The 19460-nt window shown below is 39.7% G+C and overlaps 1 protein-coding gene across 9 annotated transcripts in view; it reads right to left on the bottom strand.

The window, feature by feature from the left end:
- The window catches only part of LOC110028503, a 152193-nt gene that overhangs the window by 49797 nt on the left and 82936 nt on the right, over window positions 1-19460 (bottom strand). For all 9 annotated transcript variants that reach the window (XR_002294429.1, XR_002294428.1, XR_002294431.1 and 6 more), the window contains exon 13: window positions 14869-14959. Coding sequence is in view for 3 of the 9 variants with exons in the window: in XM_020730376.1 (XP_020586035.1) it covers window positions 14869-14959 (91 nt within the window). In the remaining 6 variants the exon portion in view is untranslated. The remainder of the gene's footprint in view (window positions 1-14868; window positions 14960-19460) is intronic.

Raw genomic sequence — 19460 nt, 5'->3', positions numbered from 1 at the left:
ATATATATACGTAAATTAAAATGTCCTTCCGAAGCGGACGATGGGATTTCAATTCCGGCTGCCGACAGCTTCTTACGGACGACCCCCAAACAACTTTTTTGTGCCGACAATACCTAGCACACATCTTCTGTATTTACATACCACACACTTAAACTTTCATATTTACATAAATAGCAATTTGGTGCTTTAAACATAAGGATGAAAATGTGTATTTCATTAATTTTAAAAAGGTTCAAATTTGTTATTTTTAGTGTGACTTTAAAGATTTGAGTGCTATGTGTAAGTATGAAAGTTTCGGTATGATGTGTAAATAAATAAGTTTTTTTTTTTGTCTAGTAAAAAATTGATTATTTTTGTAAGTATGAAAGTTTAGGTGTGTGGTATGTAAACACAGAAGATGTGTGCTAGGTATGCATATTTCCCAACACTACCAAATAAAGCATAAAGCCAAATATCAAATCAGTGAAGAACTATTTATCAATTATTATAATTTCTAAAGTTCTCTAGCGGGTCCGTATGTAATTTGAGTCATTGTATCGACTTGGGAGAAAAGAAGGTAATTGGCATGAAAATTTATGATTGTCAATTTTTCTTGCAATATTTGTTATCTTGTTGCATTTAGAGCTCAGCCAAATCAGATATTCAATCCATTATTTGAAATCAATGCATTCTTTAATGATTTATGTGCAGTTCATTTGAAAGTAGATGTATTGAGACAATTTAAAGTGAGTATTCTAGTGACATTGTGCAAACTTGAGCCAATATTTTATTCTAATTCTATTGACTTGATGGAGCAACTCATACATCTATTTTATGAGGTTATAGTAGGGGCCACAATACAGTACTGATGGATGTATCCAATTGAAAAATATGACTTCCAAATATCTAATATTATAATTAACAAAGAATTATTATCATATCACACTAAATCATTAATATTATTATAGATTTTTGAATAAAATCAAAACAGTAAAAAATAAAGCATGGCTTAAAGGACCAATTTGAGGGAAAAATTCTTACAGGAGAATTATTTTTTGCTCATATTACTTTGAGCAACCATGACCAATAGATCAAACAATAAGTGTGGTGTTTTCACAGCCTATGATTTCTATATTTCAACAATTAGGTGAGGCATCAAGAAGACGTACTGCACGTTACCTCAAGGACAAGAAACTTCGAGCAGTGATTGTCTATCACCTTTCGAACTCAATCATTTCTTGATTAAGACTGTTGACTTCATTTTTGGTGACGTGTCTCCTTCTCTTTGGAGCCAAGGGTCTAGACTTAGGACCTCTCTTAAAGGACTAGTCAAGGACCCACACCAACTAGAAATTTGAGCCACTTCTTGACTCCTTACAGTTTCATATAAATGGTTCTAAACACCCAACATTTGGTTGAGTCGATTAAAACCAACGTAACAAAACTCAAGTCGAGTACTCATATGATTTAAAGCCTTAGGAAACCCATCGTGACTTCCGCGCACTCTCATGATGCGCGAATACCACAATTTGGATGCTCGTTGCACATAAATATCGAAATTCACGTCATCTGCACCCGTAGAAGGCTTCACGATTGACCAAACTTGAATCAATTGTTGGAATAATCGATAACAGAATAAAATTTTGAGAAAATAGAATTTGACGTGTTTTCAGCCCGGTCGTCGACTGGGTTGTCCGAATGAACCCGGATGATGAAACGGACTGCGCTGATGCATCCGGAGCATCGACTTTAGTTAGGAGGGACTCCCATCTCGAAATGGCTTCAAGCGCAAGTAGAAAGCGCGCAAATATGGAGGTTTTAAATATTAAATATAAATAAAATTAAAAAGAAAAAAAATGAAAATGAAAAAATGAATTCCCTTTTTTCTAAATCCCTAGCTTCTCGGCTCACAGGGCTCACCTGCACACGCCATGACTTAGGCTTTTGTGTTCCGGTCGCCTGTGCCCTAGCGTTCCCTCCACACCTCATCGAGGTGACTCCTTGAGTTACTCTGCACGAAGCTTCGTCTCCCTATGCGTTTGAAGCGTTCGTCCCCTTTGACCCACACGACCGTATGTCGATTTACTTTGTAGCTTCCCTTTGCGGCATGTTTGTGGTTACCAGAGCCTTCTACGCTCGTTTCCCTGAATTAGCTAGGCTCTGCGATCCGCCGACATCCATCAATGATACGACTACGCTCCGGGGGGGGGGGGGGGGGGGGGGGGGGGGGGGGGGGGGGGGGGGGGGGGCGGGGGGGGGGGGGGGGGGGTTGCTCATGAAGGGGTTACGAAAATCTAAAGTCGAAAGGATGTTCTGCTAAAATTTCTGCGCGGCTAAGACTTAGTGCTTATGGGCTTAGTGCTTGGGAGTTATGTGGCTTCCCTTTTGTTTCTTTCAAAAGGCTGAACCAAGGTAATTTCTCTCCTTTCTGCTCTTCTTTTTTGCTCGACAGAGGCTGAATAGACTCGGGGAAATAAAAGGCCTTGAGCAGGATTTAACTTCAAAAATATATATAAGCTTGTTTGCCTTACCTGAAATCTCCTTTCGAAATTACCATCAATTAAATTGCCATGGATGGTTAGGCCTTTAGCAATTCTGTTGAGTCTGATTTAATTACTTCATTCTTTTTGCTTAGCTAAGGGTGTTAGACTTATAAGTGGCAATGATTCAAGTATTATACAATGTGAAGATTTCTTTTTGTTCTTATTACACCTGTATGTTTATGCCATCCACCTTTTTTTAGTTGCTATGAAGTATGAATGTTGTTTCAGTCTTATATACTCGGCATTGGTATTTTGGACTTGTTGGGGTGTGCAATTTTGAGCTGGTTTAGTTTGATTTTGTGGAGCCTTGTGATCTCGGCTTTATGAGCTCATTCGGTTCAGTTTTATGGAGTTGGCGGCTTCGGCTTTATGGAATTGGCTTGGTTTGGTTTTGTAGATTCCCTAGCTTTAGTTTTACGAAAAGGTTTTAGCATGGTTACGAAATTGATCACTTGTTGCTTTGAGGTTTAGTTGTTGCTCCTCTATTTGAGACATGAGACATATGCAGGTGGTTACCCTTTTTTTGCTTTGGAGCTTTTGGAATTTTGTTTTGTTTCTCCTATGTTGCTAACCTGTTCAAGAGCCTTGTTGGTGCTTCCCTGCGTATGTTTTGGGTGTTTTCCAAGCTAGCTCTACTCGAAACCCTTGCTGGTGCTCCCCCGCGTTTTTCTGGGTTATTTCCTCTGCTGTCTTCACACATAACCTGTTGATTGGTACTCCCTGCAGATGTGGATTGTTTGCTTTGCTGCCCCTTTATCCAAAGCTTGTCGGTTGGTACTCCCTGTGTTGTTGTGGGTTGTTTGACTGTTGCCCCTTATCTGAAACCTGCTAGCTGGGCTCTATTGTGTCGATTTTGGTGGTTCCCTTGCTGCACTTGCACGACATCTGCTGGTTGGGTTCTTTTGTGTTGGTTTCGTGTGGTGCTCGGGTGGTGCCCTTGGTGCCCCTACCTGAAATCTGGCATGTGGGTTCTTTTGTGTTGGTTTTGATGGTGCTTTTGCTGCCTCTACCCGAGATCAGCTATTTGGGTTCTTTTGTATTGAGTTTGGTGGTCCTCTTAGCCACCACTACCCCTAATTGGCTGACCTTAGGGTGAGTTTAAATGCTTTAATCTTCGTGGTTTCGGGGAATTCGAGTGCCTTCTTCGAGAGCTGTTTGCTTGATGTTTGGAAGGAGTTTTCAATGCCAAGTTCTTTGGGTTAGATTGACAGCAATGCAAGGCCCTTTTGATATTTGTTGGGAGAGTTTAGTTGTAATTTGGGTTTCATTCGAAGTGCGGCTTTTGAGCAGGTTTGGATTGAATTATGAGCAACTTGGAATCCCCTAAAATGTATCTTCCGGAGATGTTACCCTTTGAATTGTTACACCGGCGGTTTGGAAAAGAGCTAGATATTGATGAGTGTACTCATTTTGCTATTTGAAGTGTTTTATTGGCTAAATTTTCTAGGCTAACCCTCTTGTTTTGGTCTCCTCCTTATACTAGTTTTAGAGGTGGGTTAGTCCGCTTCCTTTTTATTTATTTCTTTTCAGTTCTCTTTCCTTGCTTTTTGGTTTGGTTTTGGTGTTTATGTCTGAAGCATAAGCGTGCATCTATAGTTGTGATTATATATGAAAAATCAAGCAATGTCATAAGTTGGACGATCTTTTTTGTGATTTAAGGCAGTGATGACAAAAACATCCAGTGGTAGAGCGGAATAATATTGCATCCTACGACATCGAGACCTGTCTCAGGGACCCGATGAAAATGTAGGATGATAATATTATTCATCGATACTAAACTAGCGAGGAGACTTGCATTCTTACCGTTTTTTTTTTCTTTCCTTGGATTTTTCGTACGTTTCATACTGTTTTATTGGAGTCTTTGTAAATAATTCGTGATTTCCTTCGGATTTTCTTCGAGTTACCATGGGTCATTTGTGGCTTTCCTCAAGATTTCCAGGTGATGTTTTTGCTATTCATTTCTATTTATATAAATGCATGCTTGCCACCTTCCACTAAACTTGTTTACTTTCACCTGCGACACCGACCCCATTTACAGGAGCAGCAGACCCACCAGGTACAGAGGTTTATTTTATATTTACTGCATTTTATTGTCTGTACTGCACATTGTACCACCTTTCTTTATTTACCGCACTTTACTGCATATACATATAATTTATACTTGTGACGTCACTGTTTATTGTTTACAGGAGCAGCACACCCGTCAGATACATAGGTTTATTTTATATTTACTGTATTTTATTGTCTGTACTGCACATTGTACTGCCTTTCTTTATTTACCGCACTTTACTGCATATACATATAATTCATAATTGCGACGTCACTGTTTATTGTTGACCTCACTTTTGATTGAGTAGGATCTAGTCGTAGGACTTTCCTATCGACTACTCCTACAAAACTAGCAAAGGAGCTCTCCCCGTTAGAAATTTCGAGCTTTTCTTCACTCGACTTGAAGTTCCGCAGAGTAGTTTTGATCTCTAGCACCTAGGTGGGGCTACTGTGAGGAAGCTCAAGGAGCATCCCTATAGAACTGTTGGCCTTAAGAATGACTGTACGCGTTGATCTGACGCCGTCGTGCTCTTCGCCGTCCTGTTTGATTGAGCTCGAACCGCGCCCCGGGTCGCTGCGCTTTTTTGTCCCGATCGTCGACGAGGTTGCCTAAACAACTCCGATTGACGAAACGGACTGCGTCGACGCGTCCAGAACACCGATTTTGTGTCTAAAAGGGGACGTTCGTTTCATTCTAACGACGTGTCTAAGGAAAGATGCGTAATTTAGGTATAATTATAATAATAATAATATTATTATTATCATTATTATTATTTATAACCTAAATCTATCTCCTCCCTCCCAGCCTCATTCTCTCGAACCCGTGGGCCTGCCTCAGCCCTAGATTGGCACTTTCTGTTGCATGACCCGCTCCTTCGTGTCGTTGGAGGGATTCGTTCCCGCGTTCGCCACTCGCACGCGAGATAAATCTCGCAGACGCCCATCCCTCGTATTTTATCTTCTGCGTTTTGAGTTCGATCTTCTCTGCCGCAGATCGTATCCTCTGCGAGAATCTAATCCTCTTCCTCTCTCGATCTCTCGAGCCATATGTGATTTCTTAATCATTCCTTCTCCTTTTTTGGTATATATGAGGCTTTCGTTTGGTGCGTTTCAAAGGGCCGAAAAATCTCTGAGGGATGGAAAACTCTGTCATTTTCTTTTCTCACTTCTTTAGCTTTCTGTGCTCGGGTCGGCTTCCTCTTAGTGTTGGAGGAAAAGTTGAAGTTGAGGAGTGCCTTTAAAGTTTGTGTGTTGCTTTTTTTTTGCTTCAATGAGGTACCTTCTTCCCCCGTGTCTTGCCTCTTTTTTTCGGTTTTCTCTCTGCCGAGCCATTGAAGATTGTTCGGTTGAATAGTACAGCATGCTAACCTAGTGTTGCACCTATATTTTGAAATATTTGTCACTTCAACATGTGAAAAATAGAAATGTGAGCATGTTCTAGGAGTCAGGTTTGATTATTTGCTTAAGGTGGTGAAAGTATAGCATGTGAAAGCTTAAGGTGGTGAAAGTATAGCATGTTATTAGCTCCTCTCTTTTCTTTTTGTTCAAGACAAATTGGAAATATTAAAATGCGGCTTTGAGATAATGTTAATTCCTCTTGCAAGCATGTTAGAACATGAATCATGAAGCCTCTCATTTATTCTTACCTAGCATGAGATATTGGAGAATTTATTTGGCCTTTGATGCATGAGAAGGGTTTGGCTTTGACATGTCACAGTTTCTTTTTTTCTCAAAGCGTATGCTATGAAGAAATTCACCTTAATTTGGAAGGTTTCTATAGCTGTTCTAGCTTGAAACATAACGTGGCCATGTATTTTGATGCTTTAAATGCATGTGGGTATCCTTTAACCCTTGAATGGCTTGGTATTCGCCTTAGGGGTATGAGAAGTCAAGTTTTATTGAAGTTTGGTCTTTCTGATTTTTGTTGAGGCTTTGGGGCTCCCTGCTGATTTTGAGGGGCTCGGTTTTGACCTCTGTTGGTGCTCGGTTTCATTATAAGGTGGTTGGGTGTAGATTTGCTATTATGGTTTCATTTGTTAGCCTTCAAAGTTTGGGTTTGGTCTCTACTGGAGCTCGATTCTCACCTTGGAAGGGTTGGAGGTTGGGTTCTGTTGAGACTTGGTTTTTGGTTTTTGTTGAAGCTTTGTCCTAACTGCTTGAACTTTACTTATGGGCCTTCGGTTTGGCTTTGTTTGGGGGTTCGGTTTGCTGGCCTTAGCTCCTATCCGAAAGCCTGTTTTGGCATTTGTTCTTGCCCCTGCTCAAGAGTTGTGGGAGGATGCGGTTTTATTTGCTTTAACCCCTGCTAGGGGCTCGGTTTTACTCTAGCTGCTCGGTTTTACTCTGGTTGGGAGCTCGGTTTTGTCTCGTTCTGCCCCTGCTTGAGAGGTAGTTTGGGTTTGATTTTTGCTTGCCTTAGCCCCTACCCGAGAGGTAAATTGGGTGTGATTTTACTGGCTTTAGTTCCTACCCGAGAGTCAATGTTTGTGCTTTATATTTGTCCCTAGTAGAAAGGCTTGGTGGCTGTCCTGAGCTGCTTCCTATCCCTACTCGTGAGACATACTGAAGGACCCTTAATTGGATTTAGTCCTTCTTGTTGGACTTGAACTACCTGGATGATTGTTGGTGGATTAAATTAGTCATCTCAAAATGATGGTTATGTTTTGCACCCTCTTATGTATATCAAAAGTCCCCAAGTAATTGATATGGGTTGCCTCTGTTTGTGCCTTGGGTTGCGTTGGCCGTGAGCCTCTTTTGGCCATGTTTCTTACCTTAGGCGTGAGCCTTTTTGTGCCATGGGTTATTGTGCCTTGAGTTGCTTTGGCCGTGAGCCTCTTTTGTTCTTTGGGCTGCCTTGACTGAAAGCCTTGGTGGCTGCCTCCTCTCTTCTACTGACCCTGGCCGTGAGCATTTATTTGATTTTATTGGAAGGTTCTATGTTCATTTGATATATGAGGCCATTGGTTAATTTGGAAGTTGGGAAACCTTAATTTTGATATGGGTTTGGAAATGCTAGTGGTGGTTTCCCTCAGGTCATTTTCCTTTTATTCAATTTATGAATTTTGGAAGATTCCTAAGTCCTATTTTGGAGAGTATTCGGTTGAGTCAAATTGAGCCTATGGAAGATATTTTTGGAGGATTGACACCGATGTAAGGGAGGTCATTTGTGGGCGATCGTCGTGTCGGTTCGAGCCCGTTTCGACTCGTTCGAAACAGGATTTCGAAAGGACACCCTCCTTGGGTTGATCCAATTCTAATAAAGCGAGAAAATGACATCCTTTTGGATTGATTCAAGGACCTTGAGCCCTACTTTTTCAAGTCTTTTCGTCTTGAGTTTTGAGAACTGATTCATCCTCCATCTTTTCGGTGTTTTAGGTGGATCAGTGCCTCCTCTCTCTCACCTCATTTTTGTTCTTTTTTTTTTCCTTGCTTCTTGGTTTGGTTTTTGATGCTTATATCTGATACATAAGTGTCCACGTACAACCTTTTGCTATACGTGAAACCATCAAACAAGGTAGCAAGTAGGTCGGTTTTGTCCTGGGCTTAGGGCGGTGATGAAAAAGGCACACCGGTAGTAGAGCGGAATGATATTCCATCCTACGACATCGGGACACCCCTACGGGTCTGGTGAACCGTAGGATGTAATATCATTCACCGACATAAGACTAACGGGAGTTGACCCATACATTCTTAGGTTGTTGGTAATCTTACGCCCGACAGTGTGATCGACTTGTGGACAACTACATAATTTTTTTTTTGCTATAAACAAAATTGATACAACCCACTTTTGTATATTTGAAACTTATGTGCATGCTAAAAATATAAATTTTAAATACATTTAAAAAAATTGGTTGTCCACCTGTTGATTACCTGTTTGGGCCAAGGAATACCCTCCTAAATTATGTTCAGTAGGACACCCTTCTAGTCAAGTGACGGGTTTTATACATCCGGATAACCGAGTAGCATTCGACGACCCTCGAGTACAAATATATATCTGAGCCTAGCCCTACCCGAGTGCTTGCGGTCCCCTCTTTTCAGAATTTTTCATATGTTTTATCAAAATTTTTGGATAAATCACTCGTGATTTTTTCTCCGGGATTTTTCGGAGGTTTTGAGGATTTTATTTGAATTGTTACTCGTTAATTTTCTCGAGCTTTTCATCATGGATTATTCGTTGATTTTTCCCGAATTTTTCATCGTGGGACATTTATCGTTCTTTCTCGAGTTTTCCAAGTGACGTTTTTTTTCTTCTTTTGCTTTCGTTTATATGATGCATTTCAGTTTGTTCTATTTGTACTTGTTGCATCAACTACATCTAAGGAACAACAGATCTCTCACGTATATAGGTTTGCTTTGTGTTACAGCATGCTACTTTCTTACTGTCACTTTCTTGCTGTATCTTTTACCTTTTTATTTACATCGCATGTTATACTGTTCTTTTTTCACTGCATAATCTACTGTTCTCCGGTGCTACACATTCTACTGTTGTTCCATACACAGTACAACTTCAACATGCCTCTCATAAAATGTTTAAAGGACTACAACCAGAGGGCCCCTTAATTTGACATCATAACCTGACACCCTAGAAAACTTAAACTCGTCACGACAAGAAGCTTGGAACTAGCAATGTGGGCAGCACAGCCATCTTCAACAGCAGAACATGTCTACACCAGTTAAACCATTCCTTCCTTAGAAGTTAAAACAACAATCTATAGGATTTCGAGATTGTTTGCTTATGCAACATAAATCATCAACTTATCTTTAGGCATTTGTATGGCTCTACGATACATTCTAAGCCCTAACTCGTCTTAAGATTCCGAGGTTGTCGTCCGTCACGACCTAAATCCTCATATAATCCTCATATCTTCCACATATCTTCCAAACTATTTGTGTGATTGTTTCACACGAATGTAAGCCCTAAGTAAATAAAATTGACAGGATAAAACACTTGAATATTTCCTCCTCGAAACTGAAGCCAAACTATAGGGTAAATTGGGAAGTCACCGAGCTTCTCATTCGGATATGTGGCATCCCCTAATTCTTATTCTTTTGGATTCTATAATAAATATTCCAAGTTTGAATTATTCCCCTTTGCACATTTTTTGTCCGATTTCGTTGAAAAGTCTTATCCTTTTGACCTCTTTGAAAACAATTTCCTGATTTTTATCGAGAATTTTCTTAGGTGACTTCAGCCATTTAAGATGTAATTAACTATAGGGGATTGCCCTTATAGGAAGCTTTTACGAACCCAGTTTAATATAAACCCTATTTAATTTTTCATATTAAATAGGGAAAATTGTCAGCAAATAAAACGGTTTCGCAGACCAAACGGACATCATATATTTTTTAGTTTATTTGATCGACTCATCCTCAAGTCTTGTGCTTATCCTTCGCGATGGATATAGGATTTTAGGTACAATGCTCTTTCATTTAAACTATGAAAAATATTGGGTCAGTTTGATTTCATATTTTTCAAAACTTAAATCTATATGTAAATTAAAACGTCTTTCCGAAGCGACGAGATTTCGATTCCGGTGACCGACAGATTCTTACGGGCAACTCCCCCAACCAAAATAGTGCCGACAGACCTTTAAGATAGAGGATAGTAGGACACCCGGCTTAAGAGGCACCCCCTCTGGCGAGCCACTAACCTAACAACTGTATATATATACACACCAAAACCCTGAGCCTATGACCGTATGTTAAGGAGCTTGGAGTATCCTTTCTAAGAAGCGGAACAAGGAAGCAAGCGGGTGGAGGGCGACGATCGAGACCGCAACAACAAAGTGAAAAACGATCCTCAGTTGAAATCTTCATAGAATAAATAACAAACTCATAGGACTTCGAGTTAGCCCGCTTGGTGCAACATAAATCCTCACTTCCGTTTTAGACATTTGCACCACTCTATTGTGCATTACAAGTCCTAATTCTCTTTAGGATTCCGAGGTCGTCGTTCGGTAGAACATAAATCCTTCTGTCTCCCTAGGTCATTTGCATGATCGGGTATCGAGCGAGTGTAAGTCATAAAAAATAAAATTTGAGGGATGAAACATCATATAACATCTCTTCAAAGTTAAAGCCTAAAAGTAGGATAGTTGGGAAGTCACTAGGGTTTCCTCTCGGATCTGTGACATCTCCTACCTTTCACTCCTTTTACTCTTAAAAATAATTGTTCCTATTTTGAGCTCTTCCCTTTTGATTTTCCTATGTCCAATATTGGGAACCGAAACTTTAAAATCTTGAGGACAGAACCACTAATCTTAATTAAGTCTTCTTATGTGATTTCAATTGCCTAAGATGTAATTAACTATAGCGACTTATCTCTATAAGGAACTTAAGAATCAAGCTTAATGTAAACCTTATTTAATCTCCAGTATAAAATAAGGGAACTTGTCGGCTTATAAAAAAAAGTTTAGCAGACCATATGGACGTCACAAATTATTTAATTTAGGTGGTTAAGCCTACTAACAAATGATATATTTATCATTCAGGATAACGTACTATTTGTGGTATCGTGCTCAACCATCTAAACTATCAAATATATGAGGTCCATTCGGTCTCACTTTTCTAAATTAAAATAATATTATTTTCCCAAATTATAGGCATATATAAATTAAATTAAAACATTATTTTCCAAAGTTAAAAATACTCTTTTATAAAGTTATAATCACATATATATCCATAATTAAATTAAATTAAATCCTAAATAAAAAATCAGCGACATTTATTTGATCGACAAAGACGCATAATATTTAGTAGTTCATATTAATAATATAAGTGTTATATTCATCATATTACAACATTTTAATTCATGGGCAAAGTTATTTGTGAGTTTGTTAAACATTGAGGACAAGAGTATTATCAATTAAAAGATCAACATAGAGTTCCCAACGCAATTCAAATATGTATAAGTTCCACTAACTCATTATTTAACGAGTACGTAAATTGAACACTCAAATTACATGTCTCTTGATGCTTTAAATGAGTTCATAATCAAAACAATAAATTTAGGGATCAACACTTAATAAACCTAGCATGACGGTCCACTTCCAGCGTGAATGTGTGATTAATATTTGATGGGAATGGCTACAGTTTTCACAAAAGTTTCTAACCTGAATGACAAAAGATAAATAATTTTAGTGCTTATGCTAAAAGAAATATATATTATGATAATGAGAAAGACTACTATAGAATTCATTAAAAAAAAGTGCAATCACAGTTTCCGAAATCTATTGAACACAGTGCATGCTTATTTAACTTAATTAACTTGATCATGTTCCTAATCAATAAACAAGAACATACCAAACATGTGACATCACTGAAGTTAAAATAAGCAGAACATATATCAAATTTGATCAATTTATTCTAGCACATCAAGCCAGTTAGGTAAATTACTTTAGATACCTTGGTAGAGCAAGAGACATTTGATTAAGCAGTAGTCATCAAGACTAACCTAGAACAACTATTGAGCCAAAGTATTCCTGAACTTGCTCATCAGGAGCAGGAAATATTAAAATTTTATATTCCCATTGATTCTATTAAGCAGGGATTACCATGGAGGATATTACTAGTGTATATGAACAAATTACACATGTTGTGAACGAGTCTGATGATGATATAAACAAGAAAATTTTAAGCTCCATATTTACTCACTCATTCGATGAATAGAATGAAATGGGTGAGTAGTTCTAGCTTTTAATTTCTTTCTATTTTTATTTCAAGTAATTGTAGGTTTCATTTTTTTGCACTTATCATATTTCATACATATACTTATGTTGTTTCTTCTTATTATTTTTTTTTATTTTTTGGTTTTACTTCTATTATTTTTTGCATATGATTCTTTTGATTAATTTATTTTTTCTTTTTACAAATGGTTTCAGGTGGCAGTGATGATCAGGGTCCTTAGAGGGTAGTTGTCTCTAGCTTCTTCCAGAGGAAGAAGTAGACAATTTCACAGCCCACTATATAGACAAGCACGACTGTGACGATCACCACTTCGACCGCCATATCAACGCCCATCAGGCTCGTTGCTCGGTTACAAGCCTTCCACACCCCAACAACTCCCACAACACTATCACCTCAGTTCCCCTTCAAGATAGGCCCCTTGGCTCCTATCGAACCTATTGCGGTGGACACCTCAAGACGGTTGTCCATCGAGCAAAATGAAGATTCATGAATAATTTAAATTATTGTGATTGAAATTATTTTTATATTACATATATAGCTAATATGTTTTTAATGATTCATCCATCCAAGCGGCCCGTTACAAGATTACGGAGATCATCAAGAGTATGCATGATACTTCGTATCGATCATGGAAGATTCCAACTGAAATTCAAGACAAGTGGCTCAGGGAGTTCGAGATAAAATTAAACAACTTTGATTTACAATTATAATCCAAATTATATTTTTATAATAACAAACATTATTTGATATTTATTTTAGAAAAACACCTCTAGTGAGAAGCTCATCATCATCAGTACATCCCCAAGAATTTCTAGACCTGATGGCAAACCCGCTTTGCGAGATATGCTCACTGATTACTACAAGAAAAACTAGAGACCCATTTGAATAAGGGAGAATGTCTGGGTGGAGTTGTCCAAAACTTAGACCTCTCAGAAGACAATACAACACAATCAGACTTCGAACTATAAGGGCATGGGTACCTCCTCACACACCGGAGGCTTGGCTCCCCAAACTGAAGATGATAAGATTTATTCAGTGTATTAAATTAGTTTATATAATTTTTTTTTCTTAAAACATTTTTATAAGTTAACAGAGACAGATGCTTGGACAAAAGCCCATCGCTGCTAAGTTGAAACAATCGGATCGGCAGTGGGTTGATGACAGATCTCGGCGTATCCACGTAAGTTGAATAATATTTTTTATTTATTTATAATTTAATTTCAAAGTTAGTTACCCTTTATAATCTTCTGTAGAATGAGTATGCCCACCTAAAGAATGCCTAAAGTCAGACCCTAGCATGAGTTGGTAGCTCAAATGATCAGCCTTGAAGATTTGGAAGGAGTTCTCGAGGGGAGAAAGAAGGGGAGGGTCTACGCCTTCGACTCACAAGGATTTGTTTACGAGCACAACACTCTGATCTAGTGAGAGGTCATCGTCAGTTGACGACGAAGTCGCCAGGTATGTGGTCCCATTTACCAAGGAGTTGCGGGCTAGCTTCGCTGCTGATCTACTTTAGATAGTGTCCAGAACAAAGTCCTTGATGGACGAGAAGATGCAAGCCAAGGATGCCAAGGTTGAGATGGAGTCCTCGATGAGGATTGAAAAAAATTACATGGATGCTCTTTCATAGAGATGCTAAAGGGCAGAGCTACCAATTTAGTAAGTCATGTCACTTAAATGCCCTAATAGAACTCCATAAATGGGAATGGACTTAAAGGGTTAACCCAAACAGACACTTAAGGCCAGCTCATAAGCCTAATTATCAAAAAAATTAATCAAAAATTGGGGATCCAACAGCCCACTCATCAACATTGTAATTCGCTGATTCCGTTTTCAGCTCAGACTAATTCAAGGCTTTTAGTCTATGAAAGGCGAAAAACATGGTAAATGGGACTAAACATACCTTAATGGGAAGATCTTCATAAATCAGGTTCAGGACTAGTGCAAGCTTGTAAAGTGATTTGCAAGGTATTTAACCAGATTTAATTATACTTCTATAGCCCATTTCGATAGCCTAAATATTTCCAAGATTAAAATACATGATCATCAAGAACAACATATTATCCTCCAAAGAACCAGCGCAATTAATTTCAATGCAAATTCAATCTTCTTGTAAGATTATTTTGCGACAAAATTTATCAAGTTCATGACCAAAATGACCTTTAGACTTATTAGATGAGTCCATTTTAATCCCCCTTTTTTTAAGTTCAATTTAGTTATTGACTAATAATTATGAATTAATTTTGTTGTCGTCAAGTTTTCCATTTATTTTGAACAAAAAAAAAAACATCAGTAGAGAAACGCTTGGAATAATTAGCTTCAATCTCACGACTTAATATCAACTCAAACTAAAAATAATCCTAAAAAATAAAAATTCCAACATGGAAAACTTCATCAATTTTCCCCATTTAAGTGACAAAATTGGTTCAACTTCAATAAATTCAGAAACCGATTCAAGCACAATGTCTAGAAAATAGACGCACCTAAAAATATTAGAAATCATTTTAATCATTCAATCAAAATTTATCACTTTTGAATGTGGAAAAAGGATCACAACATTAATATTTTAGGAAAATTAAGAAGTCATGAAAATGCACATCAGAGCACATACATTTTCATATGATACTCATTACTCCCAATGGGCGGAGCCTCTCTCAAGCACTTTCCTTTGTTCACTTCTTCAAAACAAATGATCATGTTCTCTTGTGCAAAATAAAAACAAAAGAATCAGTAGTGCAATTTAAAAAAAGATACACATGTGACAATCATAATCAGAAATCAGAAATTTGAAATTATAAAACTATTCAATAAGATTATATAGACTTACATTTGATTATGAAAAACACTAAGCTAAAGAAAGATACCCATGAAAAATTATTGATATGAGTACAAGCTGTTGAGGTCATTAGACTGCTAAACAGAGGAATGAAACAATGTTTGTGCAGCAATTTAAAGTGCAAGGAACGCCAGTTACCTTTAGCTAACATGTAAGCACAACATAAGCCTAACATTTGCTATAGCAGGCCATTGCCATAATTTTATTAGAGCAAACGAAAACAACCCTGACGTTCTCTACTAACATAAATGATCCATCTTACAGTGAATTTCAGATTTTAGACTTTGATGCACAACAATGCTAAAAAAACTACCATGGTGGCACCTTCAGTACCCATATTGATGTTATTTCAAGCCATAACGTTGCCCTTCATAATTGTCATTTTTGTTATGTCATTATCCTATTCGGATTCAGTACAGCTATGCACAAGAAAAATAGAAGTTCTAACGGTTTTTTTTTCTCTTTTTTTAATTAAATAGTAGTTCTAAAGTTCAACAAAGTGGATATTTATAGTTGCACATTAATGATACTGAAGAAAACCCACACTCTGACCCAAAACACAAACATTATTGTTGAACTGAAAGAGGTTTCAAACACGATACTTGAAAAACAGAAAATACCCGACAAACAAGCACATCAACCAAACAAAAAAATACGACAAAGGGCGAGAAAATGGTTTGTGGCTGGTGAAAGGGAGCTGTGGCAGGGGGGTGGCAGAAGGGGCGACCGGCCACTAGGAGAGGGTTGTGGTGGCTGGAGGCAGCCTGGGGAGGGTAGCAGACAACAATAGGAGAGGACTGCGGTGGCAGGTAGCAGCAGAAGAAGGCTTTGGTGGTTGAGGAGTGTCAGCCGGCTGCTGGGAAGAGCAGAAGGGACTGCTGAGAGGTGGTCGACAAGGAAGACAGATTGTAAGGAGTCTCGAGGGAAGCAACAGGGCTAGCAGCGGTGGAAGAGGGGCTATGGTGGTTGGATGAGAGTATGCAAGCGACTTGCTGTAGGAGGGAAGGGCAGGCGATGGCTGGAAGATGGAACGGCAGCAGGGAAACAAAAATATGGTAAGATAAATGTCACAACGGGGTTGAGCTACAGTCGAAGCACCACCGGGACCCTTGGAGATAGTGACCACCTAAGACTAGGGACAACCGGAGCATTTCCTCGCCTTTGGATACACTCCTCGAATGGAACAACGCCGGCAACGACAATCTGAATTCAGAAATCAATCAACTACCCTAACCGAGGCAAGTAGAAAAACATTTATAATTGAAGTTAGTAGGTAAAACAAGCAAGGCTTGAAGGAGGAAAGAACTATGAAGGTAAGGGATGCAAAATAGGAAGGAGTTCCCCTATAGCAACACTCGAATAGAAAGAAGAGGGAAGAAGGAGGCGGGAGCGGCAAATCCAAGGCCTCGAATAGGAAGGCAAGGTCACGGGATCGGGAGATAAATCCCTCTCTAATGAGCGGGAGCAGGTACCGGTCCAACTGGCCCCTGTCCAAACCAATCTAGCCGGCCTAAGTGCCGGTCGGTTCAGCCAACTACGGCAACGCACCTGCGTCAGTCTCCAGGGATTTGGGGGGGTGGGGGGGGGACTTTGACTTCATCTGTCGAAGCTTCTAGTTCTCACCGACCTTTCCTGGATCCCACTGGCGACAACACTGGTTCCCAAAGCATCCGAGGAGATTTTCCCGATTGCGAGCATACCTCCGTATCGATTTGTTCTAGTTTGGCATAATCTGAGTCAGAGGTACACAATGAAATAGGCTCTCCCGAGCCAAATTCCAAATAAGTAAATATCTCATCTGCTTCTCATCTATGAAAAGTTAGGCCTCAGCGAGATTGTTTGCAAGAGTTTGGTTGATGAGTGATTCTTATTATCTTTAAAGTTTACCCTCTGACTCCTTAAGTTTTGGAAAACTGACATCTTCTATCATGTTCCAATAATAAGAGCTTCACACTGGCCTTTCGTTTCTCCATATGGAAGTGTAGCCGCCAATGATGCTATCAGTTGGTCGTTACTAAGACCATCCACTAAAATTTTAAATTTCGTTATTTTTTGGCATGCGTGACCTTTATGTCTCAACAAAAAATATTTCATCTTCTAGGGGAGCAGGAACCGCGGTCTCATCAAAAGTCGCATGTTCCTTTTGATCGCATGGGGAAAAGGAATTGGATGTATCGACGAACAAGGGAGTTCCACGGGGGAAGACATCATTAGATGAAAATTCTCGTTTGAATTGATCTTCAGTGTCTAGGGTGTTTTTAACCAACTTTTCGATGAAGCCCTGCTCGATGAAGTAGATCACTCCCTTGGTTGTGCATTACACTTCAACATGTCCAAATTCGTGGCAATTGCAACATTTTCTAGCTATGACAGACTTATGGATTGATTTTGCTAGATGGAAGCAAGGGGGGTCTCTAGGTAATGCGGTCTCTCTACTCCGAAAGCTAGAGTTCGCAACTTTTGGTGGTAGTAAGTTGGTAAGAACTGACGTTGTGTTTCCCGCTTCATCTTCATATTTTCTCGTTCTTCCCTTCAACTTTCCAAATTACGGTTAAGAGTAATCTTCCACTGGATTTCCTATTCAACATCCATAAGCCTCTGCTGAAGACGAGGGAGCTCTCGCCATATCGCATCCCGAGGAGGCTCTAGCATAGATCTCCTTGATGGCATGATTTAAACTTTAGGAATAGAAAAGATAAATTTTTAGTAGAGGTGAGGGAGGGTAAAAATAGTTGGGTGAAGGTTGTTGATTTTAAGAATCAACAAGGGGGCTTAGGAACATGTGGCAGTGGAGAGGGTATTGGGTGGTAGGAACAAAATTTTAGGTGTTAGGGTGGATGCTAGGAAACCCAAGAATAGAACTAGGGTTGGGTTACCTCTGATACCAATAAATACAGGAAAAAACTCACAACCCGACCTAAACCATAAATATTATTGTTGAACTGAAAGAAGATCCAAACACGACACTTGGAAAGCAGGAAATACCCGACAAACAAACAAGACAACCAAACAAAAACAAACGTTGACGAGAGACGACGAGGACGGAGGCTGCGAGACGGTAGTTTGCGGCATGTGGGAGGGGGGTGTGGGGGGGGGGTGCAGAAGGGTCGGCTGGCCACTGAAAGAGGGTTGTGGTAGTTGGAGGTAGCCTAAAGGGTGACAATGGCGGTAGGAGAGGGCTACAGTGGCAGACGACAGTAGGAGAGGGTTGTGGTGGCTAAAGGAGTGTGGAACGACTGCTGGGAAGAGCAGGAAGGCCTGCTGGGAGGTGGTCGACAAGGAAGATAGCAACTGGTAAGTCTCGAGGGAAGCAGCAGAGCTGGCAGCAGTGGAAGAGGGACTGTGGTGGTTGGATGAGAGCAAGTAGGTGATTGGTTGCTGGAGGGAAGGGGCGGCGATGGCTGGAAGATATAACGACAGTAGGAAAATATAAGAATGCTAAGAGAAATGTCCCATCGAGTTCGAGCTACAACCGAAGCACTGCCCGGACCCTTGGAGAGGGTCACCACCTAGGACGAGGGACGGTCGAAACATTTCCTCGCCCTCGGATACAACCTTCAAAGAAAAGAATGCCGGCAGCGACAATCTGAATTTAAAAATCAATCAACTAACCTATCTTAGGCAAGCAAGCATATATTTATAATTGATATTAGTATAAAAAAGAGGCAAGACTTGGAGGAGGAAAGAACTTTGAAGGTAAGGGATGCAAAATAGGAAAAAGTTCCCCTATGGCAAAGCTTGAATAGGAAGAGGAGGGAAGCAGCAGGAGGAAGTGGCAATTATAGGGCCTCGAATAGGAAGGGGAGGTCACGGGATCGGGAAATAAATCCCGCTCTAATGCGCAGGAGAAGGGAGAAGGGACCAGTCCAACCGAACCATGTCTAGATCGGTCCAGCCAGCCTAAGAGCTGGCCAGTTCAACTGGCCACGGCAACACACCCGCATCACCTAATCAAGAGTGTAAGTTTTCTTAATGCAAGTACGCGCAGCTTGTTTTCACTTCAGATTGAGATGATCATTGTCTTTTTTTTTTTCTTTTCCTCCCACACATTTCCGCAGCCTGAAGGTAATATTAACGTTCTCGTTATATTAGCCTCGGAATACATTCTTGTAGGTCCGTGATGCCCACTGCCCTTGGATCGTTGCAGCAAAACCTTCTTGCTCATGGAATTTGCTGCATAAAACTCCCTGTTTCAGAAGAACTACAGGTCAAGCTGCCAGAAACCCTGTTATTGATTCCAGTTCATTGTTCCTTTGTACTGGTTTTGCCCAGAAGACGTCTCCTACTGTTGTCTGACCCTTACAACAGATCGTCAAGAGTCCATTTCAGAGTTTTGGCAACCGATTGTGATGGATTCCAAGACTCGA

This window comes from Phalaenopsis equestris, unplaced genomic scaffold (genome assembly GCF_001263595.1).
Source record: "Phalaenopsis equestris unplaced genomic scaffold, ASM126359v1 Scaffold000513, whole genome shotgun sequence".
Classification (NCBI taxonomy): Eukaryota; Viridiplantae; Streptophyta; class Magnoliopsida; order Asparagales; family Orchidaceae; genus Phalaenopsis; species Phalaenopsis equestris.
This window is presented reverse-complemented; position numbering and strand designations above follow the sequence as displayed.